The sequence below is a fragment of the Bos mutus genome, chromosome 24 (genome assembly GCF_027580195.1).
Source record: "Bos mutus isolate GX-2022 chromosome 24, NWIPB_WYAK_1.1, whole genome shotgun sequence".
Taxonomy (NCBI): Eukaryota; Metazoa; Chordata; class Mammalia; order Artiodactyla; family Bovidae; genus Bos; species Bos mutus.
In genome coordinates, this window is record NC_091640.1 from 21,216,897 (window position 1) to 21,238,829 (window position 21,933).

General features: G+C 41.8%; 1 protein-coding gene across 4 annotated transcripts; it reads right to left on the reverse strand.

Moving 5' to 3' along the window:
* Positions 1-451: 451 nt before the first annotated feature.
* C24H18orf21 (chromosome 24 C18orf21 homolog) lies at positions 452-20,640 on the reverse strand. Of its 4 annotated transcripts, none has more exons than XR_011462441.1 (6): positions 20,484-20,628; positions 20,379-20,401; positions 17,068-17,267; positions 15,541-15,737; positions 12,493-12,871; positions 452-4,633 (listed from the first exon to the last, which is right to left on the reverse strand). XR_011462441.1 is itself a non-coding variant. In XM_005889226.3 (5 exons), the coding sequence occupies exons 1-5, from the start codon at positions 20,558-20,560 to the stop codon at positions 12,718-12,720; spliced, it is 651 nt and encodes a 216-aa protein (XP_005889288.1). In that variant the 5' UTR covers positions 20,561-20,628; the 3' UTR covers positions 10,852-12,717. The 4 variants fall into 4 exon arrangements, 2 of the variants coding, with proteins under 2 accessions (XP_070217730.1, XP_005889288.1); XR_011462440.1 differs by lacking the exon at positions 452-4,633 and adding an exon at positions 10,857-11,808; XM_005889226.3 differs by lacking the exon at positions 452-4,633 and having other exon boundaries at positions 10,852-12,871.
* Positions 20,641-21,933: the final 1,293 nt, after the last annotated feature.

Genomic DNA, 21,933 nt, shown 5'->3' on the forward strand with positions numbered 1-21,933 from the left:
ATTAATAATTACTTTTGAATACTTTAATTAGGTTAGATACAATGAAGAGATTCCCCAAGTGCTTATTTCCTGTCATTTTAGAAATTTTAAATAGTTGCTTTCACTATAAAAAGTTTAGAGTCAGTGTTGAGCATCATTTGGTTAAAACATTCAGTTCAAATTTTCTTTTATTTTTAAACTTTACAATATTGTAAAATAAAATTTAAAAAAAAAAAAAAAAGGACATAAGCCAGATAGCTGTGTTGGAAAAGAGTAAGATTGGAGAATATGAGAAAATTTGGAAATGAGAAAAATCTAATAGTTAATTTATTCATTTAACAAATATGCATTAAACATAATACTCTGTGTTATTTCTAGGCTTGGGGATATAGATGTGAATAAAACAGCTGCACACAAACCAAAAAAAAAAAAAACAAAACCAAACATTCAGTTCAGTTCAGTCACTCAGTTGTGTCCAACTCTTTGCGACCCCATGAACCCCAGCACGCCAGGCCTCCCTGTCCATCACCAGCTCCCAGAGTCCACCCAAATCCATGTCCATTGAGTAGGTGATGCCATCCAACCATCTCGTCCTCTATCGTCCCCTTCTCCTCCTGCCCTCAATCTTTCCCAGAATCAGGGTCTTTTCAAATGAGTCAGTTCTTCACATCAGGTGGCAAAAGCATTGGAGTTTCAGCTTCAACATCAGTCCTTCCAGTGAATATTCAGAACTGATTTCCGTTAGGATGGACTGGTTGGATCTCCTTGGAGTCCAAGGGACTCTCAAGAGTCTTCTCCAACACCACAGTTCAAAAGCATCAATTTTTCGGTGCTCAGCTTTCTTTATAGTCCAACTCTCACATCCATACATGACCACTGGAAAAACCATAGCCTTGACTAAATGGACCTTCGTTGACAAAGTAATGTCTCTGCTTTTCAATATGCTATTGAAAAGGTTGGTCATAACTTTCCTTCCAAGGAGTAAGCGTCTTTTAATTTCATGGCTGCGGTCACCATATGCAGTGATTTTGGAGCCCAGAAAAATAGAGTCAGCCACTGTTTCCACTGTTTCCCCATCTATTTCCCATGAAGTGATGGGACCAGATGCCATGATCTTCGTTTTCTGAATGTTGAGCTTTAAGCCAACTTTTTCACGCTGCTCTTTCACTTTCATTAAGAGGCTCTTTAGTTCTTCACTTCTGCCATAAGAGTGGCATCATCTGCACATCTGAGATTATTGATATTTCTCCCGGCAATCTTGATTCCAGCTTGTGCTTCCTCCAGCCCAGTGTTTCTCATGATGTACTCTGCATATCAGGTAAATAAGCAGGGTGACAATATACAGCCTTGATGTACTCCTTTTCCTATCTGGAACTAGTCTGTTGTTCCATGTCCAGTTCTAACTGTTGCTTCCTGATCTGCATACAGGTTTCTCAAGAGGCAGGTCAGGTAGTCTGGTATTCCCTTCTCTTTCAGAATTTTCCACAGTTTATTGTGATCCACACAGTCAAAGGCTTTGGCATAGTCAATAAAGTAGAAATAGATGTTTTTCTGGAACTCTCTTTTTCGATGATCGAGCAGATGTTGGCAATTTATTACTCTTCCATATTTGCGTTTATTTTTGACCATGCTGCACAGCTTGTGGGATTTCATTATAATAGTTCCCCAACCAGGGATAGAACTCATGCCCCACTCAGTGGAAGCACAGAGTCTTAACCACTGGACTGATAGGGAAGCCCTTCATTTTTGTTTATGAACATTGGTTTCCGTTTTTGTTACATTACTCGGTGCATTACATGGATATGATAGCAGTGTGTCGAGTTTTTTGGGTACTGTACTAGAAATCTTATTTATTGACACAATGTTAAGGATATATAGACTTCTTTCATTGTATGCTACTTAATGAAATTGTGATTTGTATTTTATGTTGTCCTAGAATGCTTCTAGGAGAAGGCCACGGCACCCCACTCCAGTACTCTTGCCTGGAAAATCCCATGGACGGAGGAGCCTGGTGGGCTGCAGTCCATGGGGTCGCAAAGAGTCGGATATGACCGAGCGACTTCTGTTTCACTTTCATGCATTGGAGAAGGCAGTGGCAACCCACTCCACTGTTCTTGCCTGGAGAATCCCAGGGATGGGGGAGCCTGGTGGGCTGCCGTCTATGGGGTCGCGAAGAGTCAGACACGACTGGGAGACTTCACTTTCACTTTTCACTTTCATGCATTGGAGAAGGAAATGGCAACCCACTCCAGTGTTCTTGCCTGGAGAATCCCAGGGACGGGGGAGCCTGGTGGGCTGCTGTCTATGGGGTCACACAGAGTCGGACACGACTGAAGCGACTTAGCAGCAGAATGCTTCTGCACATTGTACTTTTCTAAAGGATGAAACTGTCAGTAGTTATTTGCAGAAGTCTTCAGATAAAAAAGACTAAGCACTTACTTTCTAGAAAGACATAGCATCAAGAGCCAACAAAATTCAGCCGTGAAGTCAAAATTGTATCATCTTCAGTTCTTCTCAGGCTGGAGAGTAGTTTTATCCTGGAACTCTGCAAGTATGCCGTTTGTCTGAACCCATGTCGTGTTTCCTTTAGAGCAGGGACGACACATGTATGTCATACATGCCCTTCTTCCCATGGGTTGCTGTCTCTTTTTTATGGCAAATATCTTTAATTCTATGAAGCCTGAATGTGTCCTCAAAAATCAGAGCTCCAGGCAGCCATCACCAGTTGACTGGAGTTGGAACAGGAATTGAAATACATTTCTTTGCTGTTTAGGTGAAAAGTCTAATGAGCTCTTTACAGTTTCAAAAATGGTGCCAACTGAACTGTAGTGACCACAAAGAGGAAGATAGTCTCAGAGTTTGTAGTTTCCCAAGAAAACCATAGCTTCCCAATCCAGAATTCCCATTTCAGCTTTTCAAGATTGTATTGACCTAAGCTGTCAGAAGCCCAGTTAATAGTGGTGCATGGTGTTGGGAAGATCCCGTGGAGAAGGGCATGGCAACCTGCTCCGGTATTCTTGTCCGAGAAATCCCATGGACAGGGGAGTCTGGTGGTCGCAAAGAGTCAGACATGACTGAGTGACTAAGTACATGCACACATGGTGTCTAAGTAAATGCCTCCTTTCCATTTCATATAGCAAATGTAGTTTCTGTTGGTTTTGAATGAATATGTTGAGCCTTTAATATGTGGTAGTTACCATACCGGAAGCTGAGAGAATTCAAGCGTGAGTGAGCTGCACCTCTGCCCTTACAGAACTCAGTTCTAATGTGGGAAGCAGATACTGACTATATTATAATGTCATCAGTTCTATGCAAGTGGTATGAAAAAATGTGCAACACTGAGAAAAGAACGGTTTCGATGTCTGTGGGGAACAGTTGGATAGAGCTTTGTTTTCTTTTTGGCCACTTAATTTTTTAATTGAAGGATAATTGCTTTACAGAATTTTGTTGTCTTCTGTCAGATGTCAACAAGAATCAGCCATAGGTGCACCCATGTCCCCGCCCTCCCAAACCTCCCTGCCATCTCCCTCCCCATCTCACCCTTCTTGTCACAGAGCCCCTGTTTGAGTTTCCTGAGTCACACAGCAAATTCCCACTGGCTATCTATTTTACATATGGTACCATAAACTTCCATGTTACTCTCCCCATACATCTCACCCTCTCCCTCCTCCTCTCCCCCCATGTCCTTAGGTCTGTTATTGTGTCTGTTTCTCCACTGCTGCCCTGAAAATAAACTCATCAGTGTCATCTTTCCTGGATTTCATGTATATGCATCAGTATATGATGTTTATATTTCTCTTTCTGCCTTATTTCACTTACCCACCTCATTAGAACTGACTCAAGTGCATTCCTTTTTATGGCTGAATAATATTCCATTGTATATATGTACCACAGCTTCTTTATCCATTGGTCTAGGCTAGAGCTTTAAAAAAAAAAATTTTTTTTTTTTTTAAATTTTATTTTTGGCTGTGCTGGGTCTTGGTTGCTGCCCGTGGGCTTTTCTCTAGCTGCTGCGAGTGGGGACCACCGTTCAGTTGTGCTGTGCAGGCTCCTCGTGGTGGTGGCTTCTCCTGTTGCAGAGCACGGGCTCTAGAGTGTGCAGGCTCAGTAGTTGTGGCGCGTGGCCTTAGTTGCCCCACAGCATGTGGGGTCTTAGATCCTGGACCAGGGGTTAAACCCGTGTATCCTGCACTTGCAGAGAAGGCAGTGGCACCCCACTCCAGTACTCTTGCCTGGAAAACCCCATGGACAGGGGAGCCTGGTGGGCTGCAGTCCATGGGGTCGCGAAGAGTCGGATATGACTGAGCGACTTCTGTTTCACTTTCATGCATTGGAGAAGGAAATGGCAACCCACTCCAGTGTTCTTGCCTGGAGAATCCCAGGGATGGGGGAGCCTGGTGGGCTGCCGTCTATGGGGTCGCGAAGAGTCAGACACGACTGGGAGACTTCACTTTCACTTTTCACTTTCATGCATTGGAGAAGGAAATGGCAACCCACTCCAGTGTTCTTGCCTGGAGAATCCCAGGGACGGGGGAGCCTGGTGGGCTGCCGTCTATGGGGTCGCACAGAGTCGGACGCGACTGAGGTGACAGCAGCAGCAGCAGCATCCTGCACTGGCATGCAGATTCTGCACCACTGGACCACGAGGGAAGTCCTTGGAAAGAGCATTATAGAAAAGAGGAATGACATTTGACTTTATCTCTGTCAGCTCACCATGCATCAAACAATGAAAAAGATTTTTTTTAGTGTGTTCTTTACCTGTGTGTCAACAACACTGATGGATTAAATGAAAATTAAATGAAATACTGTATATAAACATTTTGCTCATTAAATGTTACTCATATTGAATAATATGACTAACTTTAGAGCAGGTCTTTTGGAAAGAAGGGTAAGGTTTTAAGGAAAAACCTGATTTCAGGCATGTGCTACCTGCTGCATGGGCTAGACAACACAAGCTGTCTTGAGAATTGTTCCTCGCCCTTCACCACTACCCCATGCCACAGCTGTATGTATGTATGTATGTATGTATGTATGTATGTGTGCATGTATGTGTGTGTACACACGTTTCTCTTCTCTGTGGCAAAAAAAGTGATGCAGTTTTTTATTCTACTCATGTTGTTGGAAATGCAGTGGTTAGAACATGATGTTTAGTTTCATAAAACCTGACTCTGTATCTGAACTCACTTGCAACAATTGTTAGACTATGGACCGGTAAAATAAAGATCCTAGCAGATAAAAATGAAACATGGTGTGCAGTCTGATTTCTTTCACTCTGTCGTCATCATGACTGATATTGACTGTCTGATGGGGAGAGATGGTCAGACTGCAGACCAAGGACTGTGCTACTCATTCTTGCTGCTAACTAGCTAGATTTAGTTTTTGGTAAATGCAGCAGCTAGTTTGTTTAACCACATAATTTGAGGAATGACATTTCTGACTGTGAAGATTTGAGGCAACAGCGAGAACTGTGTACTGACTAAGGTGAAATATATGAATCCTCCTTGGAAGAGCATCCATCACCCAGCTTTGGCTGTGTCTCTCAGACCGGGACCTGTAAGATACACACTCAAGTGAGGGTTCTGTTCCTAGCTTAACCTAAGCACTAATTTGTGGGAATGTACTATATTTTCCTGCTTTTATTGAAGTTTAATGATTCCCCTACAAGAGCTTAATGGCTTACATATATAACTGAGGTTATGGGGCTTCCCTGGTGATGCAATGTGGAAGTCTCAGGTTCAATCCCTGGGTGCAGGAAAATCCCCTGGAGAAGGAACTGGCAACCCACTCCAGCACTCTGGCCTGGAGGATCCCATGGACAGAGGAGCCTGGTGGGCTACAGTCCATGGGGTCTTACAGAATCTGACATGACTGGGCGGCTAACACACATAGACACACACATCTGGGGGTTCAGTGGTTAAGGACCCGCCTGCCAGTGCAGGAGACGCGAGTTCAATCCCTGATCTGGAAAGATTCCACATGCCATGGAGCAGCTAACCCCATACACCACAGCTGTTGAGCCTGTGCTCTAGAGCCTGGGAGCCGCAACTACTGAGCCTGTGTGCTGCAGCTGCTGAAGCCCGTATGCCCGAGAGCCCATGCTCCATAGCAAGAGAAGCACCGCAACTAGAGAGCAGCCCCTCTTTGCAACTAGAGAAAAGCCCAAGGAGCAACGAAGACCCAGCAAAGCCGAATAAATAATATTATCAAGATGATGAAACTTCCCCAGGTTTGATAACCTCGGGTTTCAAAGGCTTACTGGTCTAAGTGTTTTTCTCTTGTCAGAATTTAGGTACTGTAGTTTTCCAGGAAGTGCCTAAAGACAGTATTAGCATATTTGATGTGCATGTATGAGACTATGGTTAGAAACTTGATTAATTCTTTAGAATAGAATTGGTATGCCAGCAATATTTTAGATAGACCATAATCTCTAATGAGGACTAATCCTAGATAAGATACTGCACCTTAGAGATACTTGAAGCTCAGGGAAATGTAATTCATACTTAATTGATATGAGGAAATAACACAACACTTACTGGAATCTTAGTGGAGGAGTGTGAACTCCCCAAAACTCAGAAGTCCAAATTAGATTTTATTTTTTGGCCATGCCACATGACTTGCAGGATCTCAGTTCCTTGACCAGGGATTAAATTTGGGTCATGGCAGCACTAGGCCACAAGGGAACTTCTTTCTCTAAGTTAGATGTTAGTCCTGCTTTTGACCACAAAATTAAAAAGCTAAATTTTAGACCTACCTAGACAACTTTTATTTGTCTCTTTTTATTAATTATATACAGTTATATTTAAATACCAGGAATCCTGCCTAGTGTTTGCATGCATACTAAGTCACTTCAGTTGTGTCCAACTCTTTGTGACCCTGTGGACTGTAGCCCCCTAGGCTCCTCTGTCCATGCAGTTTTCCAGGCAAGAATACTGGAGTGAGTTGCCGTGCCCTACTCAGGGGATCTTCCTGAACCAGGGATCGAACCCCGTCTCCTAAGTCTCCTTGATTGGCAGGTGGGTTTTTTACCTTTAGCACCACCTGGGAAGCCCAGTGTTTCCCTGAGGGTCTATGAGAAAAAGCAGCAGGTACTACAGCTAGCTAGTAATTGCAGGGAGAATTATTTAGATCCACACACTCTAATTCCAAGATATTGAAGCCCAAAACCCCAAATACAAATATTTAATACCCAAGTTCAGACTGAAATTTTGGGATAACTAACCTGAAATAAATAAGGGTTTCCCTGGTGGCTCAGATGGTAAAGAATCTTCCGGCAATGCATGAGACCCAGGTTTGATCCCTGGGTGCGGAAGATCCCCTGGAGAAGGCAATGGCAACCTACTACAGTATTCTTGCCTGGAGAATCCCGTGGACAGAGGAGCCTGGCTGGCTGCAGTCCATGGGGTCACAAAGAGTAGGACATGACTAAGTGACTGACACTTTCACTTTAAGCTACAACTGGTGATTTTACATTCTTAAAAGTTAAGAAAGGATGCAAAGACATATTTTAAATAGTATAAATTATATATATTTGCTGTGTGTATAGTTGCATATTAAAATTAGTAAGAAAATGTTCTCTAAAATGCTAATAGGTCTGAGAAGATAAATTTTAAGTATTTCATATCAAAACAAGGTTGAAAAGACAGGTTGAATTGAATATATCAAAAGCTATATGAACATCTGTACCACTCTTTTGTCTGTTAACTTTAATGACAATTGCTAGTTGTACCCAAGATTTATAACTAATATTTTGGGATGCCCAGTTGATGAAAGAATACGTTGCTTCCACACATGTTGCTACAATTTCTGTCCTTGAGAAAAGTAAAAGATGTTTTGGAATTATTCCAGACAGGCTTGTGTGTATAAATCTTGTATTTGCAACTGTGGATAGAGCCATTACAGGAAGACCCAACTGAGGCTAGAAGGACCTCTTGGACATAACTTGGGAGACTGAACCACTTGGATTTTCTGCACTTCATGAAATGAATGCATAGATCAGACTTCGCTTAACCTCCATTACCTACATGCCACCTCAAGACAGCAGTCACCAAAGTCAGTCTGTCACTTGTTAGAAAACCACATTGCCTTGCTAAACTTAGACTGAAGATATATTAGACAAGTGATAATACTGTTAAAGAAAAAATAATTATTTAACACTTGTTTAAAGGGAAGGGAAGACTTTATTCAGGACATTTGTTGCAGGTATCCAGAGTATTGCAATAGGGGAGAAAGTTGGGGCTCAACTCTATGCCAAAGGCAGCTGGAATTTATGGCCATGGAGCAGAAAATGAGAGGGTCAGTGGACAGAAAATTACTAAAATCAGATGTTGAGGGTGGGGGAATTCTTGCTAAACTAACTTAGCAGGATTTTCACTAAAACTGGGCTAGGCAGGCCAAATACAAAGCCCAAGGGTGAGGCCTAGTCAAAAAAGGGCTCAGAGAAGTTTAGACAAGAAGTGTGTCTTTGTCCATATAATTAAAAACAATTTGCCTACATCCATCATTAGTGGGACACGTTCAAAGGGCAACCACCATAGTGTAATGTTTGATCTTGTTATTCATCTAGCCATTTTATTGTTGGTGGTCATATTAAGATTTTTTTGATCAACTATGATAATAGCACAAATTGCTTGAGCACTTTTAATATTCCATCCACTCTTCTAGGTACCATCTCATGGAGTCCTCACGGCACCTTTATGAGGTAAGTATTATTATTATCCTCATTTTAGAAATAATGAAACAGACTCAGAGAAATCAAGCATTTGCCAAAGATCACAGTCAGTAAATGACACAGGCTGGTTCTGTAGGGCAAGACCACAAAGACGACAGTCTTAACCAGAAGACTGTACTTGTTTTTAAGAGCACACAAGTGGGGGCTTCCCGGGTGGCTCAGTGGTGGTGCATCTGCCTGCCAGTGCAGAGTATCTACACTGGCCTCCCAGGTGGCTTGTCAGCAGTAAAGAATCTGGCCTGCTGAGCAGGAGATGCAGGTTTGATCTCTAGGTCAGGGGATCCCCTGGAGAAGGAAATGGCAACTTACTCCAGTATTCTTGCCTGGGAGACCCCATGGATAGAGGAGCCTGGCGGGCTATAGTCCATGGGGTTGCAAAAGAGTTGGACATGACTTAGCAACTAAATAACAACAATCTACACCCTAATATTTAAAAAATTTTTATTGAAATATACTTATATACAATATTGTGTTAGTTTCAGATGTTAAACATAGTTATTCAGTATTTTTGCAGATACACTCCATTACAGGTTATTACAAGATTCATGGGTGTAATTCCCTGTGATAGCTTATTGCTTATCTATTTTATATATAGTAATTTGTGTCTTAATCCCATACCCCTTATTTGTCCTTTTCCCCTTTCCTCTCCCCTTTGGTAACCACAAGTTTATTTTCTATAAGTCTGTTTGTTTTACATTCATTTATATTATTTTTTAGATTTTGCACATGTGATATCATACATTATTTGTCTCTGACATTTCATGAAGCATAATATTCTCTAGGTCCATACACATCGCTGCAAATCACAGTGCATGTATACGTGCTAAGTTGTTTCAGTCGTGTCTGACTCTGTGTGACCCTATGGAGTACAGCCTGGCAGGCTCCTTTGTCCATGGGATTCTCCAGGCAAGAATATTGGAGTGGGTTGCCATGCCCTCGTCCAAGCAATCTTTTTGTTCTTTTTTAGGACTAATATTCCATCATATGTATCTGTATATGTATGTATATCTTATTAATCTAGTCATCTCTTAATGGGCATTTGGGTTGCTTTCATGTCTTGGCTCAGAGAAGGCAATGACACCCCACTCCAGTATCCCATGGACGGAGGAGCCTGGAAGGCTGCAGTCCATGCGGTCGCTGAGGGTCAGACACAACTGAGCGACTTCACTTTGACTTTTCACTGTCATGCATTGGAGAAGGAAATGGCAACCCACTCCAGTGTTCTTGCTAGGAGAATCCCAGGGATGGGGGAGCCTTGTGGGCTGCCATCAATGGGGTCGCACAGAGTCGGACATGACTGAAGCGACTTAGCAGCAGCAGCAGCAGCATGTCTTGGCTATTGTAAATAGTGTTGTAGTGAACACTGGGGAGCATGTATCTTTTTGAGTTAGTGTTTTCAGTTTTTCCAGATAGATACCCAGGAGTGGGATTCCTGGATCATATGGTAGTTCTGTTTCTAGTTTTTTTAGGAACCTACATATCCTTTTCTGTACTAGCTGCACCAATTTACATTGCTGCCAACATACACTGTAATATTTTTAGGTAATGTTTATTTTCATTTTTTAAATAACAGCTTTAATGAGATAATTACACATCATAATCACCCTTTTAAAGTGTAGAATTCAGTGGTTTTTAGTATATTCGGTAGTTTTTAAAGTTACCCAATAATTACTACTAATTCCAGAATATTTAGGGAGATTCCCTGATAGCTCCATTGGTAAAGAATCTGCCTGCAATGCAGGAGACCCCGATTCAATTCCCAGGTCGGGAAGATCTGCTGGAGAAGGGGTACGCTACCTACTCCATCCATTATTCTTGGGCTTCCCTGGTGGCTCAGCTGGTAAAGAATCTGTCTGCAGTGTGGAGACCTGGGTTTGATCCCTGGGTTGGATAGATTGCCTGGAGAAGGGAATACCCAGTCCAGTATTCTGGCCTGGAGAATTCCATGGACTGTATAGTCCATGGGGTCATAGAGAGTCGGACATGACTGACTTTCACTTTCTTTTTAAAAAATTTTAATTTTTTTATTGAAGGATAATTGCTTTACAGCATTGTTTTCTGTCAAACCTCAACATGAATCAGCCACAGGTATACATATATCCCCTCCCTTTTGAACCTCTCTCCCATCTCCCTCCCCATCCCACCCCTCTAGATTGATACAGAGCCCCTGTTTTGAGTTTCCTGAGCTATACAGAAAATTCCTGTTGACTATTTTACATATGGTAATGTAAATTTCCATGTTACTCTTTCCATACATCTCACCCTCTCCTCTCCCCCCATGTGCGACTTTCACTTTCTTTCCAGAATATTTGCATCACTGTGAAAAATAATCCTAATCTCATTTATCAGTCCATTCCCCATTCCCCCGCCCTCCCCCTCAGCCAACCATTAATCTATCCCTAGGTATTTTCCTATTCTGAGCATTCCATGTGAATCATGTGTAGTAGTAGTCATTGTATATATGTAACACCTTTTTGACTCTTCACCTGTTGATGAGCACTTAGGTTGTTTCCATATCTTGGCTATTATAAATAATGCTGTGATGAACATTGGGGTACAGATAACTTCTCAGATTTGTGTCTTTGTATTCTCTGGATAAATAGCAAGGAGTGGGATAACTGGATCTTATGATAGCTCTATCCTTAATTTTTGGAGAAATCTCCGTCTTCCAGTGTCTACACCAATTAATATTTCTACTAACAGTGTACAAGGGCTTCCTTTTCTCCACATCCTTGTCAACACTTTGTTGGCTTTTTTGATCCTGCCTGTTCTGATAGGTGTGAAGTGATATTTCATTGTGAATTTGATTTACATTTCCCTAATTAGTGAAGTTGAACATCTTTTCATGTGTCTGTTGGCTATCTGTATATCTTCTTTGGAAACATGTCCATCAGCTTCTCTGCCCACTTTTTAACAGGTTATTTTTATTGTTGTTGAGTTATATGATTTTATCAACACCTTATCAGCAATATTATTTGCATCTATCTTCTCCCATTCAGTAGGTTTTCATTTTATTGGTTTCCTTTGCTGTATGGAAGCTTTTTAATTTGATGTAATCCCATTTATTTTTGGTTTTGTTTCCCTTGCCTGAAGAGACATACCTAGAAAGATAATGCAATGATGATGTTAAAGAGCATATTGCCTATGATTTCTTCTGGGAGTTTTATAGTTTCAGGTCTTAACATTCAAGTCTTTAATTCACTATGAGTTAATTTTAATTTTTATGTATGGTGTGAGATAGTGGTAGTTTCCTTTCTTTCCATGTGGCTGTTCAGTTTTCCTAGTACGATTTACTGAAGACACTGTCCTTTCTTCACTGTATGTTCTTAAGAAATTTAAGTTTTAAACTTTTAAGTAGCAAAGAGGCTTGGAAACAGATTATAAAGTAAATTACTTAAAGAGCTTTTAAAACACAGGTTGAATATAATCCTAGCCTATCATTTAAAAAAAGCATATCTATGCTCCAGGAAATACTTAAGATAGCTAAACTAAGACAGCTATCTTAGCTAAGCTAAGATGGTTACTGTGTTATGTTCCAATGTAAATTTTAGACCTAAAAGTAGGTATTCACCAGAGCAAATGAAATGCCACTTACAGTGAAACATTATAGTGTACACTTTTTCTGAATTAACAGTAAAGCCACAGACAGCTAGAAAGGAGTAAGTAGACCTCTTATAAAGGCCTCAATTTCCTTATGAAAAAAAAGGACATTAATAATGAAAACTTAAGGGAGGAGAAAATCATAATATAACCACTCACTGTCCATATTAATCTTTACTACTTACCTTTCATATATTTCTGATGCTCGCAATCACCCTGTGAGGCAGGCAGGGTTCAGTTTTTCATTCCAAGGAGGTATTTTCTCCATAAACACTGAAGAATGCCAAAAAAAGTTTGCTCTTGGACCTGAGTTTCCATTTATTTTAAGAATAAGTAACTTTTTTAAAAAGCAGTTTTTCTAACTTTAGTTTCAGAAATTGCATTAAACATTTATTTTCATAGTCCATCTTTTACAAAGAAGATAAGAAATTTCTAAAGTCCATCTTTGGATTCTTTTTGGATTCACTCTGACTAAGCAACATTTTCAGTTGAGAGAAGTGTTTCTTTGTTTTGCTCGCATTCTTTGAGGAACAAATGGATGTTGACTGTCCAGATGTAGGCGTTCTGAAAAGAAACATAAAGCCACACTTAGATATACAGACAGGCAACAGTTCCTCCTACCAAGCTTAGATACCTACTACTATAATCATTTTCTGCTCTTCTGTAATAATTATGGCCATACATGAGCAGTAGCTGTACCCAGCAAAGTCATTCGCAGTTTGTTAAAAAAAAAAAAAAATCTCCTCACTAAACAAGCTAATGGCAACATTTAGGAGGTATAAGGGGTATGTCTAGAAGCTTCTTTCATACCTGAAAGAGAAAGCTAAAGGCAAAGTCTCATTAGGACTGAGTTCCTTGTAAGACTGACATCAAAATTCATGATAATTCTAAGCAAGGACTGCAAAAACATTTTTTAGTTCACAGCTCAAGACCACTTCCTTTCTCAAAAGTGAAGAATCTCAACCTATGCATACAGGTACCATTCTGTTGTATTTTCACCCTTACACAAGGTGAGCTCTAGAGGGCAAAATGAAGATCATGGCATCTGGTCCCATCTCTTCATGGGAAATAGATGGGGAAACAGTGGAAACAGTGTCAGACTTTATTTTTTGGGGCTCCAAAATCACTGCAGATGGTGACTGCAGCCATGAAATTAAAAGACGCTTACTCCTTGGGAGGAAAGTTATGACCAACCTAGATAGCATATTCAAAAGCAGAGACATTACTTTGCCAACAAAGGTCCATCTAGTCAAGGCTATGGTTTTCCCAGTGGTCATGTATGGATGCGGAGAAGGCAATGGCACCCCACTCCAGTACTCTTGCCTGGAAAATCCCATGGACGGAGGAGCCTGGCGGGCCGCTGTCTATGGGGTCGCACAGAGTCAGACACGACTGAAGCGACTTAGCAGCAATAGCAGCAGCAGCATGTATGGATGTGAGAGGTGGACTGTGAAGAAAGCTGAGCGCTGAAGAATTGATGCTTTTGAACTGTGGTGTTGGAGAAGACTCTTGAGAGTTCCGTGGACTGCAAGGAGATCCAACCAGTCCATTCTAAAGGAGATCAGTCCTGGGTGTTCTTTGGAAGGAACGATGCTAAAGCTGAAACTCCAGTACTTTGGCCACCTCATGCAAAGAGTTGACTCATTGGAAAAGACTCTGATGCTGGGAGGGATTGGGGGCAGGAGGAGAAGGGGACGACAGAGGATGAGATGGCTAGATGGCATCACCGACTCGATGGACGTTGAGTTTGCGTGAACTCCGGGAGTTGGTGATGGACAGGGAGGCCTGGCGTGCTTCGATTCATGGGGTCGCAAAGAGTTGGACACGACTGAGCAACTGAACTGAACTGAACTGTATATTCCAGTGCTTTTTAACAGAACCAAGCACAGAGGGTGCTCTCTATAAATATCCACTGAATAAACGATTCCCCATCTGGTATGTGTGTATTTATGCCTCCTTCCACTTCATTCTCGCCAACTGTGTTCAACCCCCAAACAATATTTGGGGTTTGTCAATCTCATCCCTTTTCTGACTCCCCAACCATGATAAACATGATACAACTTTCTCTTTCCTGCATATACCTAACAAGCAGTCTGGTCTAAATGCAAGTGAATTATTTTAAATATTCCAAATTTTCTTTTATCTGCATATATCCTGTAAGTAGAAACTTTCACGATGAATTCCTATCATATCAAACACCCAAATAATCAGGAATACAGAGAAAACTAACTTGAAATTTTAAATGTCAATCCTCATATAAAAACCTCAATAAGCAGAAATAATCTAGTCTTTGCTGAATTTTGTTATTTAATTTCAAGAAGCTACCAGACTCTTTTGTAACAAAAATGTTTAAAAATTCCTTTCACAGTTACTACAGAGTTAAATTTGTTAATGAGCATAATAAATAGAGTATTGAGGATTACTGAAAATAAAACATGTACCCAGTCACATAGTTAACTTCACATCATTTCACAAATCCCTATTCTGTTGAGTTTCTGACAGGGGAAACCGCAAAAAATAAAGGTTTAGAGCAGGAAAGTCAAGCCTGACTGGTTGTCTTGGTGACACAAAGGATGAATTAAGGCAAGTGATAGGCAGACAGATTGGTGCCAGCTAGTGGGGGCTGGAAACCCATGCCAGTGTCTTTCCTATGTACAGAGTGAGGTACCCCAGGCTTCTAATCAGAACTGTGTTTTTTATTTTTTTTTTTTTCTGTGTTTTTTAATAAATATTGGACTAGAAGGGTTTGAAACTAGAAGCAGGAAGACTCAGGGAATTATTGTAGTAATCCTGGCAAAGGATGAATAATGACCTGAACAGACAGCAGCAGCGTGGAGAAAAAGGAGAGGACAGTTGCAAACACCTTGGAGGCAGGATGGATAGAAACTGGTGACTAACTGGGCCAGGACAGAGGGAGCAGGACTGTCAACTACACCGACCATGTCATGTCAGACTGTCTAGAAGGGCATGTTCATTTATAGATTAAGGAAGCTTAGGAGGATGGGCAGGTTTGAGTGGTTACCTCTGGGACATGCAGGAGTGGGAAGTGGATATATTTAAAGGCAGTTGGGAACGGGCCCAGGGAGAGGTTGGATGTAGAGGAACACACCTGAAGTCAGTGCAGTGATGACTTCCTCAACTGCATGGCAATTTCAGGGAGTGTTTATTAAACAGAGGAGTTAGAACTCAGGGGTTAGCAATGGCCATTTATATAGCTTAATGGATTAACATACCTGAAAATCAATGCTGGGCTCTTGCCTTTGGAACCAGACATGTGATTTAGGTTTGCAGAACTTGGAGTCTTCCTCTCTGGTGTCTTCAGGCTGAGTTTACTCGTAGGAGTGGTAGGATTGCTCTTCAGTGCTGACAGAAAGCTTCTGCTTTTTCCATGATGTTTAACTGTTCTGTTGCACGTTTTACAAGTAATCAACTGCCACAAAAAGAAGAAACAGTGAGTCTTATTTCTCCTTATAATTTAATCCAATAAACTGTATATTCATTAAATTCTTATATGTAAGACACCTTTTAATATCTGGGCATTTATACCTTTACAACATTTTATAACTTTTTTTTTTTCCCCAGAAAAATTTCAAGCCTTTTCCCAATAAAATATGGCAAAACATCACTGAAAATAATTGACTCCTTCAGACCCTTAGTGAATCTATATATAAATACAAGTCTAAAGTAATTTATAAAACCAGGCATATGAATTCTCACATTCTCATCCTTCTTCACTTCATTAGGAATAGAGGTTGACTTTCTTTTCAGGATTCATTGTTCAAGACATGGTCCATTTTATAGCTAAATGCTCTTCTTCTACCCATCTGACTCACAAGGCACCAGATTCGGCCCAGGCCTCAACAAAATTAACAAACTAGTTTACGAGAAGTACTCTGATGTTCATGAGCAGGTAAAAATGCATTCACAAAGGTTTAAGTTGCTTTATGAAAATGCACTTACCTGTCCAACAACGGTAAACTCCTAAATATGGCAGTTCCAATCCAAGTTGTTACTGACTGTAGTCTGAGGCCAGACCTAATCTGTCATAGTGTCCACCGTGCCCAGCACAGTGCCTAGTAATAACCAGGCACTGGAATAGTTGGTAAACTGGAATAGTTGGTAAATGTTTAACACAGAACATGCACATAAAGTGTATCTAATACTGGTCGCTACATGGTAAACCATAAGTAATTTAATTTGGTTGTTTTATTCCACTTTACATCTCCAATATATAACACTGTTTGGCCTAATGTAAGATTCTCAATAAATGTTTGATGAATGAACGTAAGACACACTTATCTTTGTTGGATATAAATACATACTGTGACATGGAGGGGGTGACTGAAGAAATGACACTGGTACCTAATACTTTACGCTCTTTCCTTATGTATGCCTAATACAGTTTACTGTGTCTGAAGAAAAGGACCATTAGCTGAAAATATTTAGTGATAAATGCAGTTCGGATGACTTCACACTGGTGAGCTCAAGAAATCCTCAAATTTGTGAAAATAATTGTGCTCAACGGTAAGATCTGGGCATTGAGAGTTCATGATGTCTGGTTTTAGGTAACACTGAAAAACAAAACTAAGCTGCACTCTTGATGAAACAGTAATCACTAGAAAAAAAATCTTATGTATATATTTTGACAATCTAAATATACTACTACAAACCTCTGAGTTATATTCAGGCTAATTCTTAACCTTATCGTTAAGTGAAAGAAAACTCTAGTTTATTTATACAGAATGGAATTGAAATCTTACCAGCACACTTTTGGAGTCTCTGTACTTTTTCAGAATTTTTGCTTCTTTAAAACTGAGTGTATAATTTCTTGCTTCTCGATTCAGAAGTTTCTGTATTTTGGGTGTCAGTTTGGGCTTGGGTTTGAGGCGCACTCGAGATTTATCCTGAACAAGCAACTGGCAACAGTATGGACATGTTCCTTCAAAAGTGCTTTTATCATCTAAAATTATACAAGTAAAACCCAAAAGTCAGCAAATCAGAGTATTCTGTTACCACAAACTATCAATATTATAGATGCAAGAGAGTATATTATTTAATATGAGCAAATACAAATTTTCCTTAAGCAAAACTCAAAATATAAGAATCTACAAAGATAAATTGGCAATAATTTATTTTACAAAACACTATAGTTCTTATCGAGTCACTCTTTTTAGCAACAGATAGGTTAAGTCCCCACCCTTTTTCACATCATGCAAAATGCCAGGCTGGATAAAGCACAAGCTGGAGTCAAGATTGCCAGGAGAAATATCAATAACCTCAGTTACGCAGATGATACCACCTTTATGGCAAAAAGCAAACAAGAACTAAAGAGTCTCTTGATGAAAGAAGAGAGTGAGAAAGCTGGCTTAAAACTCAACATTCAGAAAACTACGATCATGGCATCCAGCCCCATCACTTCATGGTAAATAGATGGGGAAACAGTGACAGACTTTATTTTTTGAGGCTCTAAAATCACTGCAAATGGTGACTGCAGCCATGAAATTAAAAGATGCTTGCTCCTTGGAAGAAAATCTGACCAACCTAGACAGCATATTAAAAAGCAGATGTTACTTTGCCAACAGAGGTCCGTCTGGTATTTCCAGTAGTCATGTATGGATATGAGAGTTGGACTATAAAGAAAGCTGAGTGTCGAAGAATTGATACTTTTGAACTATAGTGTTGGAGAAGACTCCTGAGAGTCCCTTGGACTGCAAGGAGATTAAACCAGTCAATCGTAAAGGAAATCAATCATGAATATTCACTGAAAAGACTGATGCTGAAGCTGAAACTCCAAAACTTTGGCCACCTGATGTAAAGAACTGACTCATTTGAAAAGACCCTGATGCTGATGTGAAAGTAATTGTACTCAGCAGTAAGATGTGAAGAGGAAAGAAGGGGACAACAAAGAATGAGATGATTGGATGGCATCACTGACTCAATGGACATGAGTTTGAGCAAGCTCCGGGAGCTGGTGATGGACAGGGAAGCCTGGTGTGCTGCAGTCCATGGGGTTGCAGAGTCAGACACAACTGAGCGGCTGAACTGAGCCACGCTTTACTCTTTGTTCATTATTGCTACCAAGTAAAAAAAGGCTGTAAGTCTCACAAATTTTACAAACACATTTATCATGAAATAACAATATTGGGACTTTTCTTTTTTAAACAATCAGCACACTTTTGTGAGCTGGGCGTTGTCTGCAGTACAAGGTTAACGGGACAACAGACTTGCCCCAGGCCCTTTATGCAATCAAGAAAGCATTCACTGACCATCTACCATGCTAGGCTGGAGACATAAATATGGAAGCAAAGGAGTTGCTATCTTTATAGAATTCATGTTCTTGGGGAGCCCTAGGGAAATGAAGGTAAGACTGGTAAGAACTGTAACAGAGTATGATTAAAATGCCCTGAAAATTATTAAACTCTATATAGACTAGCTAGAAACATTTCAAAGAGGCTTGACAAAGGTCATTGTAGATGACTATAAACTCTTACCTGTATTTGGAAAAGGCATCTAATATTGGTAAAGGGCTTTTTGGGTACAAGTACAGTGAAAAAGCAAGCATGGTTATTTAGGGAAAGATGAAGTGTGAAGGTGATGTTGCTGAAAAGGAAGGTGGGCACACCATCTGTATAAATATTTAAGGGTAAGTCCTGTGTTAAGTGCTAGGAATAGCACTATTGAAAAGCTAAGGTCCATGCTTGTAACTTAGCTCTGAAAAGTGTAAAATTCATTCACACTGAGAGACTGTTACGTGCCAAGCACTGGTTGTGGGAGATACCACGTTGAACAGAGCACAATTCATGGAGAGAAACAATGTACACAATGCCAAATGTTAAGTGCTGGGGAGAAAAAAGAAAGACTGGAAAGGAGAATGTGGATTGCTGATATAGCTGCTATTTTCTTAAATAGGGAAGGCTTCGTGGGGTGACATTTTCAAGAGACCAGAAGGAAATGAGGAAGGAATCCAAGTAGGTAAGGTAAGACTTAGGTGAGGTAAGACTTCCAGGTACTGGAAGGGCAGTTGCAAAGGCCATGACACAACATGGGGCCTGACATGGTTGAAGTTTAGTGAAAAAAAGGGAGAGCAGCTCAAAGAGGTAATGCAGACCTATGACATTGGTACACCTGTGGGCTCATAAAGATCTTCACTTTTACTGAGGTGGACAGTCATTTCAGAGTTTGTAGCAGAGAACTGACATGAATCTAGCTTAGGTTTCTGTTAGGCTCACATTGACTGCTGGATTGAGCCTGGACTGTAGAGATGCATGGGAGCTGTTGGCAATAATCCAGGAGAGAAACTGATGGCTTGGACAGGGTGGTAAGAGGGATGTGGAAAGAGGTGGCTAGATGTTGGATACATTTTAAAGCCAACAGGATTTGCTGGCATATTGTCCTGGGGAGGAAGGCTGTTAGTGAGACAAGAGTGACTCCTAGGTTTTTGGGCTGAATGAATCTTAAGGATGGGGTTACTGGTTACTAAAATGGGAAGAACTGGGGAAGGGGGGTTGTCGTGTTGGGGGATAAAGTTCGAGTTTTCGCCTAATGTGACATTCAAAAAAAGTTGTCAAGGCATCTGGATGAGTCTAGGATTCAGAGGAGTAGTCTGAACTGGGATATAAGTTTGGAAGTCCTCAGTATGAAGAATTTAAAACCCGTAAGACTGCATGAAAAACTGTCATAAAGGAACTGGGCGTAGGTAGAAAAGACGTCCAAGGGCTGAGTCCTGGGACACTCCATCATTTGGAGGGTGGCGAAGGAGGCGCCAATAAAGCAGATCAAGAAGTACTGGCTAAAGAGGCAGGAGTTGAACTCGGTGATGATCTGAAAGCCAAGTGAAGAAACTATTTCGAGTAGATTGATCAATTGTGTCAAATGCCAATAAAAGGTCAGGCAAGGTAAGGCAGGTTAAGGCTTTTTTTTTTTTTTTTTTACGGAACTGAGAAGCCTCTGGAGGGGGGTTTATAATGGCTGTGGGTCTATCAGATTTCTCTGGATCATCTGGTTCGTTGTGCGGAAGGGAGGGAGCGGAGCCACTAGAGCCCGACCCACAACCAACGGGCGTCCTCCTTACCGTGTGACGAACTGTAGGCCCAGCTGCAAAAGAGAGAGACACTCGTAAGGGACGGGACACACCCGCCTGCCGCTCGCCTCCCGCTTCCCCTCCCTCCTCTCTTACAGAAGGTAGCGGGCCTGGCCCGGGCAGCTATCTTGTAGTTTCCACGCCGCGGCCTCAAGATAGTGCTTCTGCCTCATCCCCGCCGATATCCCACGCCGCAAAGACCCGGTTGCAAAAAGGAGACTCCGGAAGCCGGTTTCCTAAAGCGGCGTACTTTGACGTCCGGTTCCTACCGTCCTCCGGAGCCAGGCACCCTCGGCTGAAGGGTTCCGGCCCCTCCGCGTCCGGGCGGGGTTCCAGGGGCCGACCCTTCCGCAGCCGTTGGCTCCGCCCCTGGGTTCCGCCTGGTCCCCGCGGGCTGGGAGTCAAGTGAAAGTGTTAATCGCTCAGTCGCGTCCCACTCTTTGAGAGACTATGGACAGTAGCCCACCAGGCTCCTCTGTCCATGCAATGGGTTGCCATTCCCTTCTCCAGGGGATCTTCCCGACACAGGGATCGAACCTGAGTCTCCTGAATTGCAGGCAGATTTTTCAGTCTGAGGATCACATCACAGGGGAGCCTGAGCGGAGTAGCTTGACTGGGCTGGGTTGGCAGTGTCGGGAGCTGAGGATGCGCCCGCCTCCAGCACCGTCGCCTCTAGACTTGGGAGCCCGGATCCTGGCCTGGGCCGCGGCGGGCGGACGCGGGGCCAACAAGGGGAACGCTGGGGTCTCCAGTTCAGCCTGCTCTTGGCAGGGGCGCTAACGAGCTTATCTTTATCATTATTTTTTCTGTTTTTAATTGAAGTGAAATTCACCTAACTCGTTAGCCATTTTAAGGCTAACTACACAGCTCAGTGATGTGTAGTACAATTGCAATGTTGCACTGTTACTAGTTTGGAAACAGTTGTATCAGCGTAGGGGAAACCTCATACGCCACTAGGAGTTACTCCGCATTGTCCCCTCCCTCCCGGCCCCTGGCAACCGCTGATAACGCTTTTTAAAATTTGTTTTTATTTTCGCTGTGCTGGGTCCTCATTGCTGCATACGCTTTTCTCTAGTTGCAGGGAGTGGGGAAGTGGAGGGTGCTACTCTGTAGTTCCCATGCGTTTGCTTCTCGTTGCGGTGACTTCTCTTGTTGCCAAGTTTGGGCTCTAGGTTCTGCCCGCTTCAGTAGGTGAGGCAGGTGAGCTCAGTAATTGTGGTGCTGGAGCTTGGTTGTTCCACAGCATGTAGGATCTTTCCACTCCAGGGATGGAACTCATGTCCCCTACATTAGCAGGCAGATTCTTTACCACTGAGCCACCAACCTCAAGTAAATGGAATCATACATGGGGTCTTTCAGGTGAGGCTTCTTCCATTTAATATAGTGTTTTTGAGGTTCATGCACTTTGTATTATATATCAGAACTTCATTCCTTTTTATAGCTGAGTAGTGAGAGTCCCTTGGACTGCAAGGAGATCCAACCAGTCCATTCTAAAGGAGATCAGCCCTGGGTGTTCTTTGGAAGGAATGATGCTAAAGCTGAGACT

What these genes read in the sequence shown, in the direction of transcription:
- C24H18orf21 (XM_005889226.3), bottom strand. Translation starts at nt 20,560, where the DNA reads ATGAGGCAGAAGCACTATCTTGAGGCCGCGGCGTGGAAACTACAAGAT. An exon ending in GAGACTCCAAAAGTGTGCTG is followed by an intron (nt 15,738 to 17,067) that starts GTAAGATTTCAA and finishes TTTTTGTGGCAG; the next exon opens with TTGATTACTTGTAAAACGTG. An exon ending in AGCCCAGCATTGATTTTCAG is followed by an intron (nt 12,872 to 15,540) that starts GTATGTTAATCC and finishes GTTTCTTTTCAG; the next exon opens with AACGCCTACATCTGGACAGT.